Source organism: Sturnus vulgaris, unplaced genomic scaffold, assembly GCF_052056855.1.
Source record: "Sturnus vulgaris isolate bStuVul1 unplaced genomic scaffold, bStuVul1.hap1 Scaffold_155, whole genome shotgun sequence".
In the NCBI taxonomy this organism is placed as follows: domain Eukaryota; kingdom Metazoa; phylum Chordata; class Aves; order Passeriformes; family Sturnidae; genus Sturnus; species Sturnus vulgaris.
In genome coordinates this window covers 880,730-896,420 of record NW_028276072.1, presented here as the reverse complement: position 1 = coordinate 896,420, position 15,691 = coordinate 880,730, and the positions used below count along the sequence as shown (strand labels likewise).

The 15,691-nt window shown below is 46.7% G+C and overlaps 2 protein-coding genes across 2 annotated transcripts; both read left to right on the top strand.

Moving 5' to 3' along the window:
- The first annotated feature begins 7,048 nt into the window (after positions 1-7,048).
- Positions 7,049-8,702, top strand: LOC148219311 (olfactory receptor 14I1-like). The gene is made up of 2 exons (XM_088157705.1): positions 7,049-7,342; positions 8,451-8,702. Exons 1-2 carry the CDS (start codon positions 7,049-7,051, stop codon positions 8,556-8,558), a joined length of 402 nt encoding a protein of 133 aa, XP_088013831.1. The 3' UTR covers positions 8,559-8,702.
- LOC148219312 (olfactory receptor 14J1-like) lies at positions 7,394-8,035 on the top strand. Its single transcript, XM_088157743.1, has one exon. It carries the CDS (start codon positions 7,394-7,396, stop codon positions 8,033-8,035), a length of 642 nt encoding a protein of 213 aa, XP_088013869.1.
- Positions 8,703-15,691: the final 6,989 nt, after the last annotated feature.

Genomic DNA, 15,691 nt, shown 5'->3' with positions numbered 1-15,691 from the left:
ACCAGTTTAAAGTTGTTTTAAAAGGTGCATTATCAAAGTCTGGACATCCTGAATTAGCTGCCAGCTGCAACCTCATTGAACCTGAAGGCAGAACAGTGCTGATGAGAAAGAATCAGACACCTCGTTGATCAATGAAAACAGCCCAGGAGGATTGAAAAATTTCTCCAAGAGCCTCCAACAGTCAACATTAACTGATTTATTTGAAGAACTACAACTCCAGAAAAAAAGACTGGTAACACCTGTTATTAAGAGGGTCAAAAACATAATTAACACACTGGGAAATTACTAACCATGGCTTAAAGTGTTGTCCATAAATTTGTGTTATTTGTACCTATTGTTTTAATTTGTAGTAAAAAGTAACTAGAGTGGAAAAAAAAAAGATAATTGGTTTGTTTAAGTTGTGTATGTAAACAGCTAACTTTAAAAAAAAAAAAATTTTAGTAATTTTTTTGGAATGCTATTAGAACAAGTTATGTGAAAACAAATCTTGTAGTTGGCATATCTCCGGAGCTTTAGTGGATTAGGAAAAATAGCTAATCAATCTAAGGAGAAAGATAAGGCAGTGCTGCAAAACTACAAATACTTTGTGCCATCTTAGGAAAAAAAAAAAAAAAAAAAAAGTTAAAATAGTTCATACGAACCTTATGAGGCCAAGGGTATCAAAAAGAAACAAATTCCAGGATAAAAACTTTGCTGCCAAGAAGACTGACATCTCGGCCCTTGGCTGCAACCCAAGGGGCCTTGAGACAGGTAGAAAGTTAAAATTCCTGAGAATTATTTTCATTGTGCTTACTATAATACCCCTGGCAACTGGCTAAAACCATAAGACAGCATGGAGCAAAGAACAGACCATACAGGAACAAATTACAAGAAGACAAGCAATGCAAGAGCCAGCAGTAAAGAAACAAACTATTCCTGATCCCTGTGGGTCAAGGATAAGATGGAATCAGTTTTTGTGGCACATTAACATGTTACTGCTGCCTGTTATGACTGTAACAGCTTTTTAGAAAATTGTGTGAAAAGTCCAAAATTCTATTGAGTAAGAAGAAATTTAAGATTCAATGGGTGAACTCCTTATCCTAACAATAATCAACTTTGTCCTAGATATAAAATTTTCTTTTGTTTTGAAAAATATAATAATGGAAGTTGAAAAACAAAAAGAAACAAAAACAAAAGATAGGAAAAGATCAAAAGGAAAGAGTTAAGGAAATTGAATGAGCTGTATAAACAATTAAAACAGCACTATAGCGACTGGGATTTGCCAACTTCAAACAAAAATTTGTTTGTAGATCTGATGCAAGAAATTGCCACAGAATTGGGATTATCTAAATGTTTTGTTTCTGGAGGACTTAGAATGGCTAAAAGATGGCCATGGAGAGGTGAGGGTTTGGCTCCAGAACAATTTTTAAAATGGAGTCATACACAAATTTCTAAGACCCTAAGACGGCCTGAAGGCTGGGTCCTGAGTCATCAAGTCATTGGAACAGTTTGTATAACTCGGGAAGGGAGAAAATACACTGAAGTGGTGGGATATACTCCTTGCCTATCTACTTTAGTAGTAAATTCAGACAATAACACAAAGATCTGGCGACCCAAGAGTCCTACTGGATATTGGGGAATAGCAAAAGAAATGAATTGCAAGTGGAATAATCAAACTAATTTGTGCTGGCATAACAGTTCTGGAGCTAACCCCTACCAATCCATAAAAGACTTGAAATCTTATTGGGAACAACCAGAAAATACAAAAAAGAAAGATGGAAAGCCCCTGATGGAATATATTGGGTTTGTGGGCAACGAGCATACAGTGAACTACCCTAAAAATGGGAAAGAACTTGTACCTTAGGAATTATACGACCCTCCTTCTTTGTCATACCAAAGTCTAAGGGCGATGTACTAGGAACACCACTTTATGAAACCTTAGAAAGAAAAAAAAAAAGAGAATTAAATCTCGACTTTCCGATGGCGGGAGGAAACCAAAAATGGAAAGATGAAGAATGGCCTGCAAAAAGAATTATAGCACATTATGAACCTGCTACTTGGGCTCAGGATGGGTCTTGGGGATATAGAACTCCAATTTACCTATTAAACCGGTTGATAAGGCTCCAGGCCATAGTAGAAGTTGTCTCAAACCATAGGGCAGACGCCTTAAAGTTGTTGGCCAAACAGCATTCACAAATGCGAGCATTTGTATATCAAAACAGAATTGCCCTAGATTATCTGTTGGCAGAAGAAGGAGGAGTTTGTGGGAGGTTTAATGAATCTGAGTGCTGTGTGGAAATAGATGATCATGGGGAAGCCATCACCAAACTTGCTGGCGAAAAAGTGGCACATGTACCAGTTCAAAAATAGAATTCTATCCTGAAAGCTGACTGGTGGAATAATCTTTTTGGGGGTGTGTGGTGGAAAAAATTAGGATTCATGCTATTGTGTTCTGTTTTAGGTCTATTGTTTCTGCCTTGCATGATACCATGTCTAATCAGACTAATACACTCAGTAATTCAAGGAATGCAACTTACAGCCATACCTATAGATCCAGAATTAACAACAAAAGGGAAAATAAACTCCTTGATGGTACTGAAAGCACAATCCACTTGCACTCGAAGAAGAAAAATCGAGAAAATAGTGACTGAATGCAAAGAGAATACCCTGGCATGAGAAATGTTAACCAAATTTGAGAAAGAGTGTGAAAAGCTGGATGCCACATGAAAAATGTTAAAAAAATTAAAAGCTAGTATAAAGAAACATAGACAATACGAAGTAGCAACTTTTTAGAGCACGAATCAATATAATCAAAAAGAGAAATGGGGGAATAGTGATAAATGTGATTCGTGCTAATTAAGTTGTAACTATATTAACAAAATTGTATTTAGATCAATAGAAGACAATTGTTACAGAGTGAGAAGGGGGAGATGGGTGAGACAGGATAAAAGACATCTCCCAGATGTTGGGAGTCGAAGAAGGAGGTTGGAAGAAAGTCAGATAAGAATAGTAGAAGGACGGAGGTCTGATAAGCAGCATCTAGAAATACAGCTTCAACCTTGAAGCTGTCAAAAATGGAATGATTCCAAGCATGTGACTTAATTAGAGTCATGTTATGGAAAACATCTGCTCAGTCACACAGGGCGCCTGCGCTACCTGCAGGTCACACCTCGGTCACTGATGAAGATGATGAGCCTTCACCGGAAATAAGACCCTCAAAAGGATGAGAGACCCCCTAACCCATTAGTAGAGCATGCGCCGTGCAGTATAGTTACGAAGATTTTAGGAATAGAAACTAGGAGGAGCTTTCTAGAAACTTCTGTAGCCTACAGTCAATAAGTGGGATTGTTAGCCTGGATGCTTTGGTACGAGAGGAATGGCGAGCCCCTCCCCATACCCCCGGTCGGTTTTGCTTATGCTTTATACGAACCTCAATTATACTAAAACACTTACTCTCAAATTTTAACCATCCCAAATTATACAACTGTAATACTTTACTTGGATTATATTCAGTTTCAATAATTTTTGTAATCATCTTTAATACTTTTGATTGTATTCATTTATAATTGTTACTATTAAAAATTTGTTGTTACTTTTAATCTTTGTTGTTTGATTAATTGGAAAAATAGAAAACCATTCATAACACTAACCCAAATGAGATTGAGGAAAAATAATGAAGAACCGTGTCACTAAAGAACTACTGGTGTTTGTAAGTTGTATCTTGATAGCAGCCACAATCTTTGTTTGCCAGAAACACCTCTAGAGTTTTACCAAGGATTAGTCATGAAAATTGTGATGAAAATGTAAATATCAAAGTAGCTGAAATACTCAGTGTAACTAATTGCTGGATATGTTCTTGACCAGAGGGAAATCAAGGCAGAGCCATGGTTTGTCAGGACTTGCTTGATCCCAGTTAGCCCCGTGATGCATTTGGTGCTGAGCCCTTGAACCTCAGAGCCTGAGAGGAGATTGCACAAACCTTTCCAGGAGTCCAAATCAGAACAAAAACCCAAAATGTCTTGAGGCATTAATGGGTCCCACTGAGGTCCATCCCCAACACAGGCTCCTCATGGACTCCTTGGAGGAGAGAACTGGAGGCCAGAATTGCCCAAAAACCACTCAGAGAGTAAGGGAGGAAAGGAAAAAGGAAAGTACCTTAAAAAACTGAAGTAACTTGAAGCATTAATGAGCCCCACTGAGTGTCAGTGCAAGGCTCTCAAGGGACTCGTTAAAGCAGATAATTGGAGCCATGATTGCATAAACTACTAAAAGAGTTGGTGTCAAAAGGGAAACTCCAAGTACCTTAGAAAAACTGAGTACCTTGAAGCATTACTGAGCCCCACTGAGTATCATTACTGACAAAGCCACTCAAGGGACTAATTAAAGCAGATAATTGGAGGCCATCACTGCACAAACCTCTCAGAGACTCAGTGTCAAAAAGTAGAACTTAAAATTAACCCTGAGTGCCTTGAAGCATTAATGAGCCCCACTGAGTGTTGTTTCTGACAAAGGCTCTCAAGGGACTCATTAAAGCAGATAATTGGAGGCCATGATTGCACAAAGGTCTCAGAGACTCCAAGGCAAAAGCAAAACCCAAACCTTGAGTATCTCAAAGTATTAATGAGCCCTACTGAATGTCAATACAAAGCTCTCAAGGGACTAATTAAAGCAGATAACTGGGTCATGATTCTATAAACTACTAAAAGAGTTGGTGTCAAAAGGGAAAGACTTGACATTTCTATGTCCTCACCTGTCATCTCTGCCTCGAATTTCCTGCTCTAACTGGAACCTGGGGACATTTTCTCAGTTGTGTCCCTCAGTGGGACCCATTAAAACTTCAAGAAACTTCAGCATTTTAATTTGAGTTCTTGAGGAGTTTTTGGAACACTCTCTCAGGGAATGATTATAATGTAAATATTTAATGAACCAAGAGGATCATTAAAGTCCTTGTGCTGTGTCTGTGCTGCTGAGCTGGGCCGGGCTCCTGGCACAGAGGCAGCTCCCAAGGTAAACCAAGAGAAGCTTCAAAAAGACATTTCTGCTGAGGAGCAGCTCCTCTGCCAGCCCAGCAGGGCTGAGGGCACTGCCTGCAGGCACTGAGGGCACAGGAGCCAGGCACAGACAGGCTCAAGGCACTCAGGACTGGGAAGACATTGAGCTGAGACTGCACTTGGGGAAACATCTTCACATCCCTGGACATGGTGAGTGTGTGGGTGCAGGGCAATGTCCCCTGTGCTCCTGGAGGGATCTCCTGGAGCCAGCACAGCCCTCGGCCTGGGGAATGTGTCAGGAGGACTCTCCCAGTTTCTCTGAGGCACAGGAGGAGGAGGAGGAGGAGGAGGATGTTCTGCAGAGCAGGGCTGCCCTGGGCACCGTCAGAGGGACAGGGCAGGACGGCTCCTGCTGCCAGGGACGGCTGCAGGGGCTGAAGCTGGGGCTGCAGCCAGGGCTGCCCAGGGCTGTCCTGCAGAGCAGCTCCTGCAGCCCTCAGGGCTCTTGGCCAGCCCAGGCCATGTGCCACCTGCCAGGGACAGCTCTCAGCCTGCCTGGCAGCTCCCCATGGACTGTGGGGAGAAGTTGGAGGTGGAAGGAGCCACCCCCATCAGGGCAGATTCCTCCTGCTGTGGAGATGGTGCTGCATGGCCAGGGCTGCTCTCAGCTTTCTCCTCAAGGCAAGGCAAAGGGGCTGTCAGGTGTGTCTGTGTCACTGACACTCCTGCACTGTCCCACTGGGCATCAGCAGATGTGCCTCCCATCTCCCTCACAAAGTGCCTCCTCACCCTCCTGTGCCTACAGACAGCAGCAGCAGCACCTTGGCTTGCAGCATCTCAGTTTATGTGAGCTGCCCTTAAGGCCCTGCTGGCAGGGAGATGGCCCTGGGCAGTGCCCTGTGCTGGGAGGGGTGTGCAGGGCAGAGCTGAGCCCCCAGGGCTGGGCTGGGCTCTGGCACCAACGGCAGGGACAAGGCTTGGATAGAGAGAAACAGCTCCTAGAAGCCACAACTCTAGGCAGCAGAGAGCCACATGAACACTGGATACCCTCCTGCCCAGCTGCACAAGGAAAGAGAGGGTTTACAGTAACTTACTTAAAAACCCGACCATTCAAAGGAGTCAACTTTGTAGGAATCGCTGCCTTGGGATGGTTGGGACAAACTCAGGCGCTCTCTTTATTCCAGTCTTGAAGTTTGCAGTTTATTTCGTAGGGCGTGGGTTTATATAAGGCCCTGCTGGGAACTGCAGCCACAGCTCAGAGCAGGACGGAGAGAGGGATAGAGTGAGAGTAAAAGAAGAGAGCTTAAGAAAGTAAGAACGAAGAGAGTAAGGGCATAAGAGAGTGATTTTCCTGCTTACAATACATTAAATCTTCTATGTTGAATATTCTAATTTCCACTAACCAATCTAATACAAGATACAAATTCTCTAACATTTGCATGCAACCTATAGGAATCACTATATTACCATGTTTTTCTGCTTTTCTTATCTCTAAATTTTATCTGGGACCCTTCCTGCCATGCCTAGGGAGGATGTCGTTTTCTTCTTGGTATTTGCAGCATCTAACATTATCTAAACAAAGGGGCCTTCAGGCATTCAGTTGCTTTCAGCCACACAGTCGAAAATTGCTATCATTTCTATTTCACTTATATTTTCCATATTCTCAAAGTCTTTTGCTAGGCACTTGTATTTATAAGGTTTTCCTAATTCATCCTTCCCAACACAACTTTATCTTTCCAGTCAGTTTTAAGTATGATTTTCCAGAAATACAGGGAGGTGAAATGAGCAATAGATGCTTGTGTAAGACCAGGAGGTCTGACTGCACTGGGGCACAGGGAGCCCTGTTTTCCCTCTGGACTCCTCAGAGTTCAGGTGGAGAGCAATGCTGCAGATGAGGCATTAACTCAGCAGCAGCAGAAATCCGAACTCAAGAATGAAATTTTTACTCAGGTTCCCTAACAGGAAGAGAAATAGTTTTGAGAGGATTTCTAATTTAATTGCACAGGATTGACTCAAAGAAATCTGTCCCAGCTTGTCAATGTTTTCTTTTAACAGTCCACAATACACAGAATGAAGAAATGTCCAACAGCAGCTCCATCAGCCACTTCCTCCTGCTGCCATTGGCAGACACGCGGCAGCTGCAGCTCCTGCACTTCTGCCTCTTCCTGGCCATCTCCCTGGCTGCCCTCCTGGCCAACGGCCTCATCATCAGCGCCGTAGCCTGCGGCCACCACCTGCACACCCCCATGTTCTTCTTCCTGCTCAACCTGGCCCTCACTGACCTGGGCTCCATCTGCACCACTGTCCCCAAAGCCATGCACAATTCCCTCTGGAACATCAGGACCATCTCCTACTCAGGATGTGCTGCTCAGGTATTTTTCTTTGCCTTTTTCATTGCAGCAGAATTTTCATTTCTCACCATCATGTGCTACGACCGCTACGTGTCCATCTGCAAACCCCTGCACTACGGGACCCTCCTGGGCAGCAGAGCTTGTGCCCACATGGCAGCAGCTGCCTGGGCCAGTGGCTTTCTCAATGCTCTGCTGCACACAGCCAATACATTTTCCCTGCCCCTGTGCAAGGGCAATGCCCTGGGCCAGTTCTTCTGTGAAGTGCCACACATCCTCAAACTCTCCTGCTCACACTCCAACCTCAGGGAAGTTGGCCTTCTTGTGGTCACTTTCTGTTTAGGATTTGGCTGCTTCGTGTTTATTGTTTTCTCCTATGTGCAGATCTTCAGGGCTGTGCTGAGGATCCCCTCTGAGCAGGGCCGGCACAAAGCCTTTTCCACCTGCCTCCCTCACCTGGCTGTGCTCTCCCTGTTCCTCAGCACTGACACATTTGTCTACCTGAAGCCCCCCTCCATCTCATCCTCAGCAACAGACCTTGTAGTTTCAGTTTTGTACTCACTGGTGCCTCCAGTCCTGAACCCTCTCATTTATAGCTTGAGGAACCAGGAGCTCAAAGAAGCTCTCAGGAAAGCCATGACTGGATGCTTTTCAGCCCTTTCATTTTCCCATAACAACCCTCACATTGCTTTGCATTGGGAAGCAGAAAGGAGATAGAAACAAACCGCTGGTTTGGCTCCTGCTGTGCAGAGCTGGCACAGCATCAGCGCTGTCTTGCAGATTCTCTCTCCATCAAGCAGCTGAGAGAGGGTCAGATCCTGGGAAGGGACACCAGCCCAGTGACCCTAATTAACCAAAGCAATATTCCAGAGTGTATAAAAGCTAAGGAAAGGAGGGTGAATTGGGGGCATTCCCTATTTTACAGTGTTTTCCTTCCCGATCAACCTCTGCCTGTTGAATTCCTGCTTCCTGGAAAGTGGCTGAACATAAATTGCTGAGGGGAAGTAGAGAATAAAATTTTATTTTGTTTGTTTCTTTTTGCTGATGCATGTAAAAACTTCTTTTGCTATAGAAAACTGTCTTATCTCAACGTATGAGTTGTATTCTGCATTATTTTCTCTCCCCTGTCCAGCCAAGGAGGGGAGTGATTGAGTGGCTTGGTGGGCACATGGAATCCAGTGGAGGTATCCCACCAGCAGAAGCCACAGAAGGCCTTCTTTCCTCTGTCAGCAGCTCCTAATGCACATCATGAGAGGCCATGTCTGCTTTTATATATATTTTTTTTCAGTTTCTGATTCTGTTATATTAAAAGAAATGCTATTATTCACCCCCATCTAGTTACTTACTTACAACCCTTCTTGTGTGACCCAGAGACATTGTGTAAGAAGGGGGTCTCACATTGCATTAAGGTGAAATAAATGACCATGCAACCACATTTTAAAAATGTTTTACTATCCTCATGAGAGAAGGAAGGATCAGAAATGGGCACAGCTTTGTGGCTGCCCCAGCTCTGGGATGGGCCCTGGGCCTGGAGCAGGAGCAGCTCTGGAGGGCCCCAAGGCCAGGGCTGTTGTGCTGGCCTGGGCAGATGGGATGGCAGGAGGGGCTGCAGAGCTCTCAGGAGCTCAGGGACAGGGGAGCAGGGCACACAGGGAGCCTCCTTTTGCCTTGGCCAAGCACCTTCCCCATGGCTGGGGCTGAGTCCTCTCTGAGCTGCAGCTGCTGCTGTGCCCTTGGCAGGGGCTGAGGCCGTGGGGCCACTGCCCAGAGCCCCCTGGCCTGAGCAGAGCTGTGGGGCCAGAGCCGGCTGGGCTGTGCTGGGGAGAGGCCCTTGGTGCTGCACAGAGCTCAGGGCAGCTGGCACAGCTTGCAGGGAGCTGGGCTGGCCTGAGAGAGCCTGCCAGAGAAAGCAGCAGTGTCCATCTCAGCCTGGCTGAGCGGGCAGGGGCAGGACTCAGCCCAGGCCTTGTGGGGCAGGGCCAGCGCCTGGGGAAGGCATTGCAAACAGGCAAGTGGCCCAGAGAGGAGGCTGCTCTGTGCCCTTGGTGGCATGCACAGAGCAGGGAGGGGGCCCAGGACATTTGTCAGTGCCAGCCTCTGTCCCCAGCCCTTGCCAGCCCTGGCTGCTGAGCCCAGCTTTGGCCTGGGCTGAGTTTGGCTGTGGCCCAGCTCCATCCTCCTGCGGGGCTCAGGGCCTGTTCCCGGCCATGGCCAGCCCTGCCTGGCCTCTGTGCTGGCCCAGAGCCCGGCAGAGCCCGGGGCAGGGCTGTCAGTGCAGGCCCACAGGTGCCACGGGCTGTGCAGGAGCTGGCAGAGGCTGCCCAGCAGGGAGGCCATGGGGCACAGAGCCCCAGGGCTGCTTTGGGCACCATGGCTGCACCTCCAGCTCTACAGGAGATGTGAGACATGGGAGCAGAGACAAATAATTCCTGCTGGATTCTTTAGTGTGTTTGCTTATACAGGTGATGTCCATCCACATGTAGAGGAGGTGTTTTGTGTCAGGTAACACTGGCAGAGTGATAAGAATAATATTATTCAGCTGAAAAATTGTTCATGCATAATACACAATGAGGAAAATAAAGACACATATAATCAGAAGAGCACCTGAGTTTTGATGATGAGAGCCTCATTGATGTTCCAGCAGACAAACCTGTTTAAATACTTTCTCCAGGGTTTCCTTGAGATGAGAGGTGACCACCAGAGGCCATGGGAAGCCAGAGCTCTATGTCCTGGCAGCCTTTGACTGGGAGTAAGCCTTGCATGTAGGGAATTTTTCTGCGGGAGTATCAATTTTGGAAGTGGCACCTGGAAAGAGGGATGGTTCTTTTCCACAGGAAGGAAAGCATAAAGCCCCAGTGGTCCGGGGACTGATGAGAGGCCGACCTCAACATTCCAAGGTTAGCTGGATCTTTCAGGTGGCCCCTGGGAGGCCAAACCAGCCATATCTGTTTCATCTCGCCTTGGTTCAATGAGGCCCCACAGTGTCACAATGGTCTCCAAAGGAAGGAAACCACAGAGCCCCAGTGTTTCAGGGGCTGATGAACTGCAGCCACCAGATGCCAAGGCCTGGCAGACCTGTCTGTCCTGGCAGGTTTGTCTGGGAGCAGCCCTTGGATATAAAGAATTTTGAATGTGGAATCCTAATTTCAGTCATTTGTGCCTGGAGGAGAAGGCCAGTTCTTTTCCACAGAAAGGAAAGCTCATAGCCCCTGTGTTTGGAAGGCAGGGGAGAGCCAGCCCTCAGGAGGCCAAGGCCAGTTAGACCTGTCTGTAATGGCAGCTTTTGTGTAGGAGCAATCTTTGGATCTAGGACTTTTGGAGGTGGAATCCCAATTTCGGCCATGGGCACTCGGAGAAAGGAAGGATGATTCTTCTCCACTGGAAGGGAAGTATAGGGCCCTGGTGTTTCAGAGGCAGATGAGCAGTAGCCACCAGAGGCAGCCAGACCCATCTGTCCTGGTATCTTTTGTCTTAGAACAATCCTTGATTACATAGAATTTTGGAGGCAGAATCCCAATTTCAGCCATGAGCACATGGAGAAGGATGGTTCTTTTCTGTAGGAAGGAAAGCAAGGAGCCCCAATGTCTCAGGGCAGAATAGAGGCAACCACCAGAGGCCAAGGGCAGCCAGGCCTGTCTGTCCTGGCAGCTTTTGTTTGGGAGAAACCCTTGCGCATAGGGAATTTTGGAGGGGAAATACCAATTTTGGCCTTGGGTGTCTGTTCAGGAGAGACAGTTCTTTTCCATAGGAAGGAAAGCACTGAGCCCCAGGGTTTGAAGGCAGGTGAGAGCTGGCTCTCAGGAATACAGGGACAGCCACACTTGCTGGTAAAGACTGCTTTTGTCTGAGAGCAATCCCTGGATATTGGAAATTTGGGAGAGGGAATCCCATTTTGACCTTGGATGCTTGAGTGAAAAGGACAGTTCTTTTCCATCTCAAGGAAAGCCCAAAGCCCCAGTATTTCAGGGACACATGAGAAGAGACCCTTGACCTGCCAAGGGCACTGAACCAGTCAGGCCAAACTAACCAGATCTGTTACCTGTTCCCTTGGATCCATGGGACCCTGCAGTGCCACAATGGTCCCTTTCTTCCATGATCCCTTGCAGTATCAAAATGGTTTCCTTGGTTCCATGGGACTGCACATTGACACAATAGCTCCTTGGTTCCATGAGGCCACAGCGTGTCACAATGGTCTCTGTGATTCCATACAGTCCTGCAGTGTCACAAGGGTCCCTTGGTTCCATTGGGCTCCTCAGGATCACAATGGCCCCCTGGCTGCACAAGGCACAGCTGTGTCACACTGGCCCCTGGCTTCCATGGGGCCCCACAGTGTGACAACTGTCCCCTACTTCCATGGGGTCTTGTAGTGTCACAATGGTCTCCTTGCTTCCACAAGGTCCTGCAGAGCCTCTTCATTCAACAAGACCTTGAAGTGTCACAGTGGTCTCCAGTATTCCATGAAGCCCCACGATGTCACATCCAACCTTTGGTTCCTGCACTGTCACATGAACCCTTAGTTCCATGGGCCCTGCAGTGTCATAGTGGTCTCCTTGGTTCTGTGGGGCCACAAAGTGTCACAATGGCCCCTTTGTTGAATGAGGCCTGTTGTGTCACAGTAGTCTCCATGACTCCATAAGGCTCTGTAATGTCACAACAGACCATTGGTTCCGTGAGACCCCACATGTCACAGTGGACACTTGGTCCCACTGAGTCCTACAGTGTCTCTTGGGCCCCCTTCATTTCACAAGGCCCCGAAGTGCCACAATGGTTCTCAGGTTAGAAGAGGCTTCACAGTGTCATCATGGTCTCCATGAGGCCCAACTGCTTCAAAATGGCCTCCATGGTTCCATGGACCCTTTAGTGTAGTAGTGGTCTCCTTGATTTCATGGTGTCAGAATGTCCCCATGGTCTCATGGAGCCCCACAGTGTCACTGTGGTCCCCTTGATTCCATGAGGCCCTGCCATGCTACAATGACCCCTTGGTTATACAAGGCCCTGCAGTGTCACAATGGCCCCTTGGATCCAGTGGGTCCCAAAGAGTCACAATAGTCTCCATTGTTCCATGAGGCCCTGCAATGCCACAATGGACCTCTGGTTCTATAAAGCCCCACCGTGTCTCAAATGGCCCCTTGGTTCCATGAGGCTTGGCACTCTCAGAATGGCCCCTTTTCTTCATGGAGCACCACAGTATCAGAATGGTCTCCATGCTTCCACAGGGCCCCCAGTGTAACAACAGACCCTTTGTTCCATGAGGCTCCACAGTGTCACCATGGACTCCTTGGTTCTGTCAGGCCCTGCTGTGTCACAATGGCCCCTTATCTCCATGAGGCCTTTCTCTGTCACAATGACCTTTTGGTTTTAGGAGTTTCCATGGTGTCACAATGGTCTCCTTGGATCTGCAGTATAACAATGGACCATCAGTTCCATGTGGCCCTGCAGTTTCATAATGGACTTAGGTTCCATGCAGCCCCACAATGTCATAGTGTTCCTTAGTTCCGTGGCATTGTGTTGTGCCACAATGGACACTTTGTACCATGAGATTCCAGAGTGTCACAATTGACTCCTTGCGTCTGTGAGGCCATGCTGTGACCAAATCCAAAAATACCTGAATAAGACTCCTTAACACTAATTTGATGATAAAGAGGCATAATTTATTGAGGCCTGAGGTCTTGGAGCAGATAACACCTAACCTGACCTGGACAAATGACTGAAAATGCATGTTGCTCATATGCAGTTGTTATGTATGTATTACAATTTACCCATTTCCATGAAAACTACCCCATGTTCCCAGATTCAGTCCTTGCTTTTTCTATCACTGCACCCTTGAGACAGATGTCATCTTCTTCTCTTCCAACCATCCTTGAAGGGAAAGCAGCCCCTCAATACCTTGTTTATCTGCTAAATTGCGCAGGCAGAGTAAAACTTGAATTAAACCCTTTTGGTGTCAAGGCCAAGGCTCTGTGTGTCCAGGCAGAGGCAGGCAGGAGGCAGAGCTGTCAGCAAAGGAAGGGGCCAGCGAGGTGGGGCAGCCGGGGGATGACCACAGCCTGCAGGGACAGAGGCGCAGGGCATGGACACCGTAGGACAGCCTGGGCTGCAGAGGGCACAGGGATGGGCAGCAGCTGAAAGGCCCTGACACAGCCAACTCCTGCAGCACTTGGGCCATGCAGGCTGGCCCTGGGCCTGAGGCCAGCAGGGGACAAGTGAGCCTTGCTGTGCTGGGGCCTCATTGCCTCCTTGTCCCTGCTCAGCAGCCTGGCAGGGGCCGCCCCATGGTGCTGCCCTTGGCATTGCACATGCCCAGAGCCCAGTGGCCCGGGAAGAGCCCTGAGCAATGAGGGAGGGACAGGATCTGCCTTGCCAGGGGCTGGGGCTCAGCCCTTGGCCCTTTGCATTCCTGAAACACATCCAGGTGTGCTCAGCATCAGAGACACCTTTCCCTTGTTTGTCCCCACCTGTCATCAGTGCCTCCAGTGTTCTGCTCTAACTGGAACCCAAGCGTTGAAATTCAAAATGCAAGGAATTCTCAGAACATTGGGTTTGTAAGGTAAAGTTTAGAATTAAGCACAGTTAAGTAGAGATAGGTTTAAATTTAGAATTTAAGATATAGAAAAAATAAAGACAGTTACAAAGGTAACAACAAGTTTTAGAGTGTAGCAATGTACGTTTCTGTGTTATAATTGGCTAAGAAATTTTACACTGTAGTATGTCTCAATAAGACAAAATATTTTAGTATTGAATTAGAAGCATAAATATTTCTTTTGACATTGTTTTAGTTCTTAATATATCCTGAAAAGCCATTGTAAACATAAGTCCTGTGACTTCTAAGCCATGCTGTGAACATCTGTGAAACCACCTTACCCTTTCTACCTTTATAGAAAATAAAAAAAATAAGCTACACTTTCTAAAGCAACTCAGAAGTCCCATCTCTCTGCTTCATTCAGAAAAAGAAAAATCCCCACCAAAATTGTAACCTGAAAACAATAAGCCTACACTTAAAAAATATGTCATAAAAACGATAAACCCACACCTGGGGACACTTTTTCAGGCATGTCCCTCAGTGGGACCCATTGGAACTTCAGGAAACTTTGGGTTTGGAATCTGACTTTGAATACTGGAGATGTTTCTTTTCCTCCTTTACCCTGTTTTTTCCTACCTGATGTCATTTTCATCAATTTCTCTTCTAATTCAACCCATGGGAAACTTTCTCCTTCATGTTTATCAGTGGGACTCACTAAAAGTAGCAGAAACTTTGGAGTTTGAATCTGACTTTGAATTCTTGAAAGGTTTCTTCAGCTTCCTCTCAGGGACTGATGTTCAGGGACTCAGCCCCAACCCCGAGAGGGTCATTAAAGTCCTTGTGCTGTGTCTGTGCTGCTGAGCTGGGCTGGGCTCCTGGCAAAGGCAGCACTGCAGAGAAAGAGCCAATATTTACAAAATATTATTTGGAGCTCCTAGGCAGCACCAAATGCACCACGGGACTCATTGGGATCAAGCAAGTCCTGACAAACCATGGCTCTGCCTTGATTTCCCTCTGGTCCAGTGCAGTTCATAACAATGGCTTTCAGCTCCAGTTATGGAGGACTATTTCAAAGAGCTTCTTAGAAGTACATATTTCTATTTTCAAGGGTGTATTTTATTTCTCTTCTCTTTACAGATGAGATGATTACAGCATTTTGTGGTTGATATTGATCCAGGGTCTCTCCTCAGGAGGTCTGGCCTGCTCACAGAAGCTGTGCCTCGAGGTCTGACCCAGTGTGGACAACCTTGCTCCACATGCCCAAGCCCATCCTGTCTGTCCTCACTCACCTGGCACCTGCTTTGCTTGGAGAACTGCCTGCACTCAGGCAAACAGGGGTTTTCTTCCTTTTCTTTTTTTGAAGCAATCTAAAACTCCTGAATTTCCACATTACAGACACCTTCCCTTAGCGTGTGCCAGCCCTAGGTGCCACCATGGAGGTTCTCCTTCCCCAAGGCAGAACCATACAAGGAATGTTTTAAACCTCTGGACTCCCTCGTTCCACAAGGCCTTGCTGTTGTCATCATAAACACTTGGTTCCATGAGGTTCTGCACTGTCACAATGGAGATTTGGGTCCATGGGGTCCCACGGTGTCACAATGCTCTTTTAGGTTCCAGGAGGCCTTGCTGTGTCACAATGGACTTTTGGTTCCATGAGGTTCTGTACTCAACAATGGTCTTTGTAGTTCTAAAGTATCACCACAGACCTGTGGACACATTGTTAGAAAGCTAGAAAAATTACATCCTGAAAAATATTTCAGGCTGGAGCTTTTCAGTTTCATTCCCAGGCTGATAAGCTGGTTCTAGCTTCAGCTGAGGAGAATCTCTCCCAGGATGATGATCTGGTCAAAACA